General features: G+C 44.2%; 2 protein-coding genes across 3 annotated transcripts in view; both read right to left on the bottom strand.

Annotated features, from left to right (window-relative positions):
• Window positions 1-103: 103 nt before the first annotated feature.
• On the bottom strand, window positions 104-5,266 carry LOC134183288 (probable thiopurine S-methyltransferase). Its single transcript, XM_062650783.1, has 8 exons — window positions 5,116-5,266; window positions 4,963-5,055; window positions 2,795-2,927; window positions 2,049-2,101; window positions 1,911-1,985; window positions 976-1,064; window positions 870-914; window positions 104-392 (listed from the first exon to the last, which is right to left on the bottom strand). Exons 1-8 carry the CDS (start codon window positions 5,232-5,234, stop codon window positions 265-267), a joined length of 735 nt encoding a protein of 244 aa, XP_062506767.1. The 5' UTR covers window positions 5,235-5,266; the 3' UTR covers window positions 104-264.
• A 1,473-nt stretch (window positions 5,267-6,739) lies between these two features.
• The window catches only part of LOC134183502 (probable thiopurine S-methyltransferase), a 6,981-nt gene continuing 398 nt past the window's right edge, over window positions 6,740-13,322 (bottom strand). The window contains exons 1-10 of one of the 2 annotated variants that reach the window (XM_062651058.1): window positions 13,037-13,146; window positions 12,916-12,964; window positions 12,762-12,859; window positions 12,142-12,234; window positions 10,510-10,642; window positions 9,874-9,926; window positions 9,736-9,810; window positions 9,482-9,567; window positions 7,667-7,711; window positions 6,740-7,036 (exon numbers count right to left, since the gene is read on the bottom strand). In XM_062651058.1, coding sequence (XP_062507042.1) covers window positions 6,912-7,036; window positions 7,667-7,711; window positions 9,482-9,567; window positions 9,736-9,810; window positions 9,874-9,926; window positions 10,510-10,642; window positions 12,142-12,234; window positions 12,762-12,859; window positions 12,916-12,964; window positions 13,037-13,140 — 861 coding nt within the window. In that variant the 5' untranslated portion in view covers window positions 13,141-13,146 and the 3' untranslated portion in view covers window positions 6,740-6,911. Of the gene's footprint in view, window positions 7,037-7,666; window positions 7,712-9,481; window positions 9,568-9,735; window positions 9,811-9,873; window positions 9,927-10,509; window positions 10,643-12,141; window positions 12,235-12,761; window positions 12,860-12,915; window positions 12,965-13,036; window positions 13,147-13,322 lie in introns of those variants that run through there. The other variant, XM_062651059.1, reaches the window with a different exon arrangement.

The following is a 13,322-nucleotide window of genomic DNA, read 5'->3' as shown; positions in this document are numbered from 1 at the left end:
GGCAGTGTGTGTGTGTGTGTGTGTGTGTGTGTGTGTGTGTGTGTGTGTGTGTGTGTGTGTGTGTGTGTGTGTGTGTGTGTCACTTTGTGTGTGCAGCTTTGACTACCAAACCATCACTCAATTCATTGCCATTACCTGCACCAACATCCACTAAACTTCTCACTCACTTACTAACTACCTAACAAAGCACAGCTAACACATCATTAAAATACAACACAGAAAACGTGTCTGTCTCATCAAAATTGTCACCAGAGTCCACGACCATCACTCGTCATGTAAGATCCACATCAAAAATACGACATTCAGAAACTGCGTGAAACCAATCTCTGTGAACTTTCTCATAATCTCGTGGTTCGTTCTCTGTGTGAGGAACTTGAAATCAAAGTATGGAGCTACAACAACGTTGACACACTGAATAATGTGGTGTGTGGTGTGTGTGTGGTGGTGGTGGTGGTGGTGGTGGTGTGTGTGTGTGTGTGTGTGTGTGTGTGGTGTGTGTGTGTGTGTGTGGTGTGTGTGTGTGTGTGTGGTGCGTGTGTGTGTGTGCGTGTGTGTGTGTGTGTGTGTGTGTGGTGTGTGTGTGTGTGTGTGTGTGTGTGTGTGTGTGTGTGTGTGTGGTGTGTGTGTGTGTGTGTGTGTGTGGTGTGTGTGTTTGGTGTGCGTGTGCGTGTGTGCATGTGGTGTGTGTGTGTGTGTGTGTGTGTGTGTGTGTGTGTGTGTGTGTGTGTGTGTGTGTGGTGTGTGTTTGGTGTGTGTGTGTGCGTGTGTGCATGTGGTGTGTGTGTGTGTGTGTGTGTGTGTGTGTGTGTGTGTGTGTGTGTGTGTGTGTGTGTGTGTGTGTGTCAGAGAACATTGAAACGGTTTCTTACCATACAACTCAGCAACTTTCTCATCTTCAACCGTAAATGGTGGACCTGAGAGACAAGTGATGCGCGTGTGTATAACGAGATTATAAAATTGAAACGATTGGCTTACCATCGAATTTGTTCTTTTCTCTGTGGTAGATTGTTTCAAGGATGATTCTGCCTTTGGAACTCAATAGGGCTTTTATGATGTCGACGTATCTGGATCATGGGCATGTTGAGTTGTACGGAAAGCATTAGTAGGCTTACTGCAATGCATGCAGGCATGCAGGCGCACAGGTCCACGCATGCACACACACAAATAGACAGATAAACAAGCAGACAAACATACAGATAAACAAAAAGACAGACAGACAAACAAACAGACAGACAAATAGACAGATGGACAGATAAATAGACAGACAGGCAGATGGACAGACAAACAGACAAACAAACAGATAGGCAGACAAAGAGACAGATGGACAGACAAACAGACAAACAGAAAAATCGACAGACAGATGGACAGATAAAGAGACAGGAAGACAAAGAAACAGATGAACAGACAAATAGACAGATAGACAGACAGGCAGATGGACAGACAAACAAACAGATAAGCAGACAAAGAGACAGGCGCACAGACAAACAGGCAGACAGGCAGATGGACAGACAAACAGAAAAATGGACAGACAGATGGACAGACAAACAGAAAGGCAGACAAAGAGACAAATGAACAGACAAATAGACAGATAGACAGACAGGCAGATGGACAGACAAACAAACAGATAGGCAGACAAACAGAAAAATGGACAAACAGATAGACAGAAAGATGGACATACAAACACACAGATAGGCAGAGAAAGAGACAGACAGACGAAAGATGGACAGACAGACAGACAAACAGACAGAGACACAAAAATGGACTGACAGATGGACAGACAGACAGACGGATGGACAGACAGACAGACGGACGGACAGGCAGACAGACAGACAACACATTACATTGACACATCACATCTGACTGCTTAAAATAAACTGTCAAGATGTGAGATATACAACAAAATGTCTCACTCCTGTCTTCTCTCAGGAGGAATAGCCACAAGTGCTCCAAAGTCCCAAATGCTGTCAAACATGCCGATGGTTTCTCTGAACAAAAACAAGTGAATTAGAAATAGTTGTGTGCATAAATGGAGAGATTGATGTACGTACTTGGTCACAGCAAAGAAATCACATTGAAAGATTTGGAGTCGATCATCACAAGCCTGTAGAGGAGAAAATGAAAATTTGAAATCAACAAGTTAATGGACATTGTAGTGGATGTTTAAGGATACATACAAACATGCAACTAGAAACAAGCAAATAAATGATGAATAGTAAGCAGACAAAGCAACAGATAAGCGCACAGGGAAGTTGTCTGCAGACACACACACACACACACACACACACACACACACACACACACACACACACACACACACAGGCAGACAGACAAACAGACATACAGACAGACAGACAGACATGCAGACAGACAAACAGACAAAGACAGACAGAGAGAGAGACAAACAGACAGAGAGACAAACACACATACATACATACATACAGACAGACAGACAGACAGAGACAAAAAACACGACAGAGACAAACAAATGAACAGACAGGCATACAGACAAATAGACAGACAAACAGACACAGACAGACAAACAGACAGACAAATACAGACAAATATACAGACAAATATACAGACAAATAGACAGACAAACAGGCAGACAGACAAACAGAGAGACAGACAAACAGACAGACACACAAACAGACAAAAAGACAAACAGACAGACAGACATACAGACAAACAAACATACATTTGTGCAACACAGGCAAGCAGGGCATAGAAACATACAGCAACTAATTAAAACGTTCCCTAAAAGACTATAACTTCATCAAGCATTCACGTTCCTTACTTTGTAAACGCTTGCATTTTCTATGCCCTCTACAGGCTCTACTTTGTACTCTATCTCGTGTGTCGAGAAAAACTTGAGAATGGCTGTTTCTGATGCCTCAACGCCAACAACTCTGTGACCACGATCAACAAGCCTACAGATTTGTGTGTATGAATGAAACAATTTGACATACAGTAACACGTATACATCAATGGTGTGGCATATGTGTTGTGTTCATGTACACGCCTGTATATTAGTCTGTCTGCTGATCTGTCTTTCTGTCTGTTTGTCTGTCTATTTTTCTGTCTGTCTGTTTGTCTGTCTGTCTGTCTGTTTGTCTGTCTGTCTGTCTTTCTGTCTGTTTGTCTGTCTATTTTTCTGTCTGTCTGTTTGTCTGTCTGTTTGTTTGCCTGTCTATTGTCTGTCTGTCTATCTGTCTGTTTGTCTGTCTGTCTGTCTATTTGTCTGTCTGTCTGTCTGTCTGTCTGTCTATTGTCTGTCTGTCTATCTGTCTGTTTGTCTGTCTGTCTGTCTGTCTGTCTATTTGTCTGTCTGTCTGTCTGTCTATCTGTCTGTTTGTCTGTCTGTCTGTCAAAATACATATATTTCGTACTAGCTCACTGGCCCGTTCTCCGCACAGGCAAGTTAGATTATTCCCATTCAGAAATATGGATCTGGGCAGGAAACTGAAAGTCACACGCAGTTTCTTGTAGGCTCACACTTAGGATACAGTATAGCTTATCTAATTGCCACGCAGGCATGATTTAGCACACTGTTTGCACTCCGTCTTTGACATTTCAGTGTAGGGCTCGGTGCAGGTACGGTGTAGGTTGGATTCGGTGCAAGTGCAGTGACATGTCTATTCAGCGATCCCGTATAGCCGACTATCAACTTAAACCTTACAGGATATACAAACACCGTCAACTTAGTACTGTAGTATAGATAAGTAAAATCATCTACAGCTTGCTCAGATAACTCAGTCTGATGGGACTGGTAGATAGCATTGTGACGTAACAATGGCATGTGGACAAACAATGAATATATTGAAATTTTAAAGTAAGCATTGCACACCTAGTTACGAGAAAACAAAACTACACCATGAGATTGAGTTCACGTAACGGAACTTCCTTCAAATTGAGTCTCTCAGGGGCATTCAGTCTCCTTCTTGAAAGGCGAACAGCATAGCCGTTCTACATTGCACCCCAAAAGGGGACCCGACTGAAGCTGGAAGCCGACGCCGCCCTGCCTATGTTCTTACCTATGCCGAGTTACGCCTGTACTCCAAATTTTAGCCTCGCGCGTGATCCAGTCTAGCTGGCTATCAAACTAATACATATATCATAGCTACGGCAAAAACAGCAACACTAACTACGTGAGTGTTTGTCTGCCTGTTTGCTGATCTGTCCGTCTGTCTGTGTGTTTGTCTATTTGTCTGTTTGTTTGTCCGTGTGTTTGTCTGTCTGCATCTTTTTCTTTGTCTGTCTATTTGTCTGTCTGTCTGTCTGTCTGTGTGTGTTTGTCTGTCTGTGTCTTTTCGTTTGTCTGTCTGTCTTTCTGTCACGTTGTCTGTCTGTCTGTCTGTGTGTTTGTCTGTCTGTCTGTCTGTCTGTCTGTGTGTTTGTATGTCTGTGTCTTTATCTTTGTTCTAGTGTCTGTGTGTCTGCCTGTCCGTCAAGTTGTCTGTCTGTCTGTCTGTCTGTCTCTCTGTGTGTGTTTGTCTGTCTGTGTCTTTTCGTTTGTCTGTCTGTCTGTCTGTCAAGTTGTCTGTCTGTCTGTGTGTTTGTCTGTCTGTCTGTCTGTGTCTTTATCTTTGTTCTTGTGTCTGTGTGTCTGCCTGTCCGTCAAGTTGTCTCTCTATCTGTCTGTCTGTGTGTTTGTCTGTCTGTGCCTTTCCTTTGTCTGTCTGTGTGTCTGCCTGTCTGTCTGTGCATTCTTTGTCTGTCTGTCTGTCAAGTTGTCTCTCTATCTGTCTGTCTGTGTGTTTGTCTGTCTGTGCCTTTCCTTTGTCTGTCTGTGTGTCTGCCTGTCTGTCTGTGCATTCTTTGTCTGTCTGTCTGTCAAGTTGTCTCTCTATCTGTCTGTCTGTGTGTTTGTCTGTCTGTGCCTTTTCTTTGTCTGTCTTTCTGCCTTCCTAACAGCTACTCACGCACGCACACCATCACAATCCACGTCACTTCCGCATATCTCACCACTTCATATCAAACGTATCCCCACAGAGAGGCAAAAGAATTCGAACACCTTCCCTCTTCGACGTCAGCTCGTCAATATACTGCACCAGCCAACTGCAAAATAGACAAACACGTACACAGACAGTTCGCTTGCGCAGCAGCCCAGCAACATACGGGTTAACGGCGTCCTTGGCCCACGGTGTGCCTCCGTTCTTCCAAAGCCATTCCCAGTCGTCGTTTGTCAGACGATCGTCCTTTGTGGCTCTGCTTAGGTACACGTCGATTCCCTCCATTTGTCGGTAGTCACGTGAGTGTAAATACCTTGCGAGGCATGCTGCCGTTATATTATCCGGGTCATGGTAATGAGTGTGTGTGTGTGTGTGTGTGTGTGTGTGTGTGTGTGTGTGTGTGTGTGTGTGTGTGTCAGTGGTGTGTTTGTATGTCACGTGTGTGGTGTGGTGTGGTGTGTGTGTGTGTGTGTGTGTGTGTGTGTGTGTGTGTGTGTGTGTGTGTGTGTGTCAGTGGTGTATTTGTATGTGACGTGTGTGGTGTGGTGGTGGTGGTGGTGGTGGTGTGTGTGTGTGTGTGTGTGTGTGTGTGTGTGTGTGTGTGTGTGTGTGTGTGTGTGTGTGTGTCAGTGGTGTGTTTGTATGTAACGTGTGTGGTGTGTGTGTGCGTGTGCTTGTGTGTGTGTCAGTGGTGTGTTTGTATGTCACGTGTGGTGTGTGTGTGTGTGTGTGTGTGTGTGTGTGTGTGTCAGTGGTGTGTGTGCGTGTGGTGTGTGTGTGTGTGTGTGTGTGTGTGTGTGTGTGTCAGTGGTGTGTTTGTATGTCATGTGTGTGTGTGTGTGTGTGTGTGTGTGTGTGTGTGTGTGTCAGTGGTGTGTTTGTATGTCACGTGTGTGGTGTGTGTGTGTGTGTGTGTGTGTGTGTGTGTGTGTGTGTGTGTGTGTGTGTGTCAGTGGTGTGTGTGCGTGTGTGTGTGTGTCAGTGGTGTGTTTGTATGTCACGTGTGTGGTGTGGTGTGGTGTGTGTGTGTGTGTGTGTGTGTGTGTGTGTGTGTGTGTGTGTGTGTGTGTGTGTCAGTGGTGTGTTTGTATGTCACGTGTGTGGTGTGGTGGTGGTGGTGGTGGTGGTGGTGTGTGTGTGTGTGTGTGTGTGTGTGTGTGTGTGTGTGTGTGTGTGTGTGTGTGTGTGTGTCAGTGGTGTGTTTGTATGTCACGTGTGTGGTGTGGTGTGGTGTGGTGTGGTGTGTGTGTGTGTGTGTGTGTGTGTGTGTGTGTGTGTGTGTCAGTGGTGTGTTTGTATGTCACGTGTGTGGTGTGGTGTGTGTGTGTGTGTGTGTGTGTGTGTGTGTGTGTGTGTGTGTGTGTCAGTGGTGTGTTTGTATGTCACGTGTGTGGTGTGTGTGTGTGTGGTGTGTCATGTGCGTGCGCGCGCCAGTCAGTTGTGTATGCATGTGTTGTGTGTGTTGTGGTGTGTGTGTGTGTGTGTGTGTGTGTGTGTGTGTGTGTGTGTGTGTGTGTGTGTGTGTGTGTGTGTGGTGCGGTGTGTGCGTGTGTGTGTGGTGCGGTGTGTGTGTGTCACTGTGTGTGTGTGTCACTGTGTGGTGTGTCATGTGTGTGTGTGTGTGTGTGTGTGTGTGTGTGTGTGTGTGTGTGTGTGTGTGTGTGTGTGTGTGTGTGTGTGTGTGTGTGTGTGTGTGTGTGTGTGTGTGTGTGTGTGTGTGTGTGTGTGTGTGTGTGTGTGTAATATACTGCAGCCATATTGGTTTAGTATAAAAAGAACCTACACACCCGCCATTAAATCCAAATCAGAAAATTAGAGAAAATTAGAAATATGACAGAACGGTCAACATAGATTACAGCAATTGGTTAAATAGCACAATTAAGTACATGTAAATTATTATACCATAGAAACATCATTCAGTTTTCATGTGGTCTATCGTCCAGTGACGGTTCTGATTTGTCTTCAAGTTTTTCTCTTCTTCAAAATGTGTAGAAACTCTTGAATGTCGGTTATGCCCCATGATAGCACCTTCTTCAGCATTTTTTTGTTTGGGAAGTCTTCCAGCTTTTTGTATGTGAATGTTGCACCTGAAGTAGATAAGGATGATTGGTGTGAATGGTGAATAGTAGACATGCACACAGACTCAAAGATGCATTCGTGTGCACACACAGTCACACACACACACACACAGTGACACACACACACACACACACACACACACACACACACACACACACACACACACACACACACACCACCACCACCACCACCACCACCACCACCACCACCACCACCACCACCACCACCACCACCCAATATCTTTAATACTAGCCTTCCTTGTCACAACAAATAAAGTATATTTTAAAAATACAAAAAATGTATGAAGACAAGTCCAAAGTTTAGTATGTAGTCAAATATTCTCATTGTACAACTGATGAGCTACTACCCTGTGCAGCAGCAACTTTTCAAAACCAAAACTTTTGTTAGAAAGTACACAACATGTGGCCCAGCCTCCAGGACAGCTCAGACATATATCTGAAAATCTGACCAGGTTGCTATGGTGAAATAGTAAATAGCAACATGGCATAATGCTTGCAAATAATTTTACACACAAATTAATTAATTAAATAAATAATTAAGTAAATAATTAAATAAATAAATAATTAATTATTATACGTATTGATGACAACATACATTGACAGTAGCGTGAGTCTCACCTAGTGTCTTCTCAATGTCTTCTGTGCTGAATACAAATGGTGGACCTACAAGTGTGACATACTGTTGACTTTTCAAGTAGATGATATAATTGTATACGATAATGAGCAGTCACACAGTAAGACAAAAAGAGAAGAAAAAATGAGTTTGTAATGATGTAGATGCTTGCTACTGTGTGGTGTGTGTGCGTGTGTGTGTGTGTGTGTGTGTGTGTGTGTGTGTGTGTGTGTGTGTGTGTGTGTGGTGTGTGTGTTTGGCACATGGCACATTGTATTTCTACAACTCGGCACAGACAAACAAAACTGATATGACAAACAGGCAGGCAGATGGACAGTCAGACAGAGAACCTTCTTGCAATTGATTAATTACCCCAATATAGTAGATGACCAATGGCTACAAGCAACTTTGCCAATTCGCAATGGCGGGTTTGGGATGTCATCAGTTGAGTCCACATGTCATATCGCATTCGTATCCAGCTGGGCACACCCGTTGACTTGTCTTCCCCAATCATTTGGAGATCTCATTGGTCTCATCAAGACTTTATCTTGCCCAATTCCAACTTATTCTGAAGGATCTATGAGCTGCATTATGCGTTGCCTGCAGACAAATCCATTGCTGATTTGATGAGCAATACCAAAAATTACTGTACAACGAAGATTGACTTTGGAAAGTACCAATAACGTTGTATCATCTATTCTTGCAAACCCACAGTCTCAGTGCTCATCTGCAAGGTTTAGGTCTCTTCAGGGAGTAGGAGCAGGTGCATGGCTTGACTCAATACCTCTTTCAACGAAGTTTGCATTAAAGTCTGGCGAGTTTTGTCTAGCAACACGTTTGAGGTTGAGTTGTGAAATGCCCCTTGGATCAGTGATTTCCACTTGTGATTGTGGGAAAGATGTTGATGGGGATGAATACCATTTTCTGACTTGCAAAACTGGAGGTGGGCCTATACGAACTCATGAAACACTATCGAGCGTATGGAGCAACTGTTTACAGCAACTAAATATGACACATCAGCGAGAACCAAGAAATCAATATATTAATATTAATACTAATGACAGATCCCATATCATTGCATTTGATGCACAATCTGGGTGTGATGTTGAACTCAACATTTCAGTGGCTCACCCATAGGCCAAACATATTATTTCCCAGGCAGCTTTGGAAGATGGTGCAGCTGCAGCCAAACGAGAAGCCGTGAAATCACAGAAATATGCTGGTGAGTTGGACATGTGGGGCAGATCCTCTAACTGTATTGGCCTAGTTTTTGAACATTTTGGAAGATGGGGACATGATGCTCTTCAGTTCCATAATCGACTGTCCATTCTCTCAACAGATGAAGATGGAAGAAAGTACAGCAGAGAGTTCAAGACGTACTGGCGTCGCTGTTTGTCTATAGCATTGCAAAGATACAATGCTAATGTGATCAGTAGAAAATCACATTAGCATTGTATCAGTAGAAAATCAGGAAGAGCAGGACAGTGTAAAACTCTCTGAATGTTGATAAAGCATTTGTTATTTATAAGTAGTTGGGTTTTGTTGTGTGGCCTATTGTGGGCTGTCAGACTGGTGTTTGGACAATTAGACTGTAATAGTGCTGATGTATGAAAATATATGTATTGACAGACAGACAGACAGACAGACAGACAGACAGACTAAACAGTAACAAACTTGTCAGCAGCCAAGAAACAAGCACAATAAAAGACAAGAGTGACAAGAATAGACATCCAAACATCCAAACATAAATAGATGCATTTATACCTACATACACGGTAACACCATACACATGCAAAGATGTGTCATGTAGACCTTCTCACCGTGGAACTTTTCAGATGTGTAACCAAAAGAATCCAACATGTAGCTACCGGCATCGTCCAACAAGTTGAGAATAACTCTAAAGTATCTAACACAAAATAATCACAATAAGCCACTAACCCACCCACTGATACACACACAGACACACACACACACACACACACACACACACACACACACACACACACAGACACACACACACACACACACACACACACACACACACACAGACACACACACAAACTTCACTCCTCACTTTTCCCTATCCTTTGGATTTGACGCCGCTAGTGCTCCTCTATCCCAAATCCCATCAAACACACCAATCATATCTCTATGAAACAACACAGAAAGCTTCCAACTCGACCGCAAACTGCATCTCGGAGTAAGATGTCACTTTGTCAAGTTGAAAAAGCTGGTATTCCATACTTCAACTTTCCCATCTGGCCTCTATGGTGAACAAAAAACAATCACGTCCTTGCCCTTGATACGACTACACACACACACACACACACACACACACACACACACACACACACACACACACACACACACACACACACACACTCTCAGGTAGACAGACAGAAAGACAGGCAAACAGACAGACAGACGGACATACAGACAGAGAGACAGACAGACAGACAGTCAGACACACACAGACATACAGACAGACAAACACACACAGAGACAGACAGACAGACAGACAGACAGACAGACAAACAGAAAGACAGACAGACAAACAGAAAGACAGACAGACAAAACAGACAGACATACACACAGAGAGACAGACGGACATACACACAGAGAGACAGACGGACATACACACAGAGAGACAGACGGACATACACACAGAGAGACAGATGGTCATACACACAGACAAACACACAGAGACAGACAGACAGACAGACAGTCAGATACAGACAAACACACACACCGAGACAGACAGACAGACGGACATACACACACACACACACACACACACACACACACACACACACACACACACACACACACACACACAACCACATCTCACCCTGTAACGTTTCCCACCCTGCAGCCCTCGCACCTCCTCGACCTCATACTCCCACCGATGCTGCCCAAACAACTGCAACACTCCGTCCTCCACCAGCTCCACGCCCACCACCCGATGCCCACACTCCACCAGCCTGCAACACACACGCAACAATCACACACTCCCGTCACCATCAGCTTCGACGTCATCAACCCAACCAACGCACGCAACACAAATCGATAAAAACGGAAGCCTACGTACGTCGTACTTGTCGCTCTCGAATAGCTACAGTCGTTGACCATATATGGAAGTCGGCATTGCGGTCACTGATGGTATCGTGAGAGGCATTGACGACGTGCTAATGTAATCAGCATGCTGGACACTCCCTTATCTCAACCACAACACGTGCGACATAATTTACAGGCAGGTTGACGTGCCTCATGCAGGCGGCTGCATTGAGTGTGTGTGTGTGTGTGTGGATTAGCTTTGAAATTGAGAAGGTATAGTGATTGATATAAATCTAAATAAATAAATAATTATTAACTAATCTTAATTAATTAATTTTTCAAAACCTCAAACCAAACATAATTATTTTTTTAAATTTAAAGTTTGAATTCCATTGGTCGAGAATGGGTGGCATGGCGACCACAATTTCAAACACAAGGATACTAGGAATTTGACTCCTAACTTTCTTTCCCCACTGACATGCAATTGATAACATATAAATTAATTGATTGATTACATGTGGAGATTTTGTGGAGATTGAGTGACATGTGAGGTCATATATGAGGAGACACTCAGATAGGACAGACAGAAGGACAGACAAATAGACAGACAAACAAACAAGTAGACAGACAGACAGACAGACAGACAGACAGACAGACAGACACAGACACACACACACACACACACACACACACACACACACACACACACACACACTTGGCAACCCCGGACATCCAATCGCAATTTGTGTGACTTTGATGGATTGATCACATGCAATAGACTGCCTATCCGAGCTTTGCGGCATGCAGTCGATTAAGTAATGAGTGTCATGTGGATCAGAATGTCACACAAGTTCACTATAGATTTGACAAGCCGCAGGCAATCCCAGCTGATTGTGGTATGCAATTAAGTGGCTATTAGGATTGATTGATGGCATGCAATTGATTAGGTATTTATTGCATGTCCATTGAGTATTGTTTGCAGCAATATGAATGCTGCACACACACACAACTGTAAACACGTGGCATACAAACAGGCGTTCATTGCGGGCGAGCAAACAGGCAGACTGAGACGTCACTCTGCGTGCTCCACATGCATGCAGACAGACACTGGGAGATGATCAACATGCACAGAAGTGTTAATCTGTATGGTGGACATGAACACAAATCTCGACAAAAAACCACAAAAACATTGAAACCAAATCATGCAATCAAAACACAGAGATTACACACACACACACACACACACACACACACACACACACACACACACACACACACACACACACACACACACACACACACACACACACACACACACACATTGTGTATTGAAGTCAGTATTGTAATGAATTGGAGCGTGCATGGGAATTTTTGCTTTATTGTTACATTGGTTATGATTGAGTGTTGACTATGGGTTGTGGCTCACCAATTTACGTCGAGGCTACGACCACAGAGAGGCACTAGAATGCGCCTGTTGTTGTGTCCTTGTGTCAGCTCTTTGATGTGCTTCTGCAGCAATCTGTAAATGTGAGAGTAAACACACACTACCATCGACACAGACACACAGAGACACAGACACATAAGAGAAACAGAGACACATAAACAGTCAGACACAGGAAGAGACAGACAGAGAGACAAACAAACAAACACACACACACACACACACACACACACACACAGACAGAGAAACAGATAGACAGACAAACAGACACACACACACACACACACACACACACACACACACACACACACACACACACACACACAGATAGACAGACAGAGACTGACAGAGAGACAGAGAAACAGAGAGACAGAGAGAAAGACAGACAGACAGACAGACAGACAGACAGACAGACAGACAGACAGACAGACAGACAGACAGACAGACAGACAGACACACACACACACACACACACACACACACACACTCCCAAACGCAATCGTCTACTACACTATCCACACTGTCTCGACATCCAGGTGTGTCGGCACAGTCTGACATGATACCAAACCCATTACAACCACTTCTAGACAAATCAGAGACGTCACCTATTGACACCTCGAGTTATTATATTCCTCATGTGACAGTATCGCGAAAATCTCCTCTTTCCACTATCTAACCAGATCAGACCAGTTTTTCGCCACCACTAGCAACACAGTTGCAATCAGCACAATCTCCTAATATGGTTCTGTGAGGCAGTACAGCAAGGACGTCACAAGACGAGGTGGAAGCCCTGCCTGACTGAGAGCACCTAGATAGACGCAACGTATACGTGTCGCATCTCACAGGTAGTCCACACCATACACATGCCACATTCTCACACGTTCTCTCCATTCGTCGAGCGTTTGATGTAGAAAACTCCGCGCAAAGTCGCTCACCAGACAGTGACAAGACGCGTGCACAACACAAATACTCTTCACTCTGCATGCAAGACCCTACAAGCTCAAACCTCAAACACAAAGTCGTGCCCTCACCCAACCAACAAACAACAAGACATCATTGCAACTGCGATAGTTTCGTGTTGCGAGCTAATCCGCATGCACACAAGCCTGCAGTGCGGCCTCTAACGTCACTAGAACTGAACTAGCGGATGGTCGACAGCCGCAAGA

The sequence above is a fragment of the Corticium candelabrum genome, chromosome 8, assembly GCF_963422355.1.
Source record: "Corticium candelabrum chromosome 8, ooCorCand1.1, whole genome shotgun sequence".
Classification (NCBI taxonomy): Eukaryota; Metazoa; Porifera; class Homoscleromorpha; order Homosclerophorida; family Plakinidae; genus Corticium; species Corticium candelabrum.
This window is presented reverse-complemented; position numbering and strand designations above follow the sequence as displayed.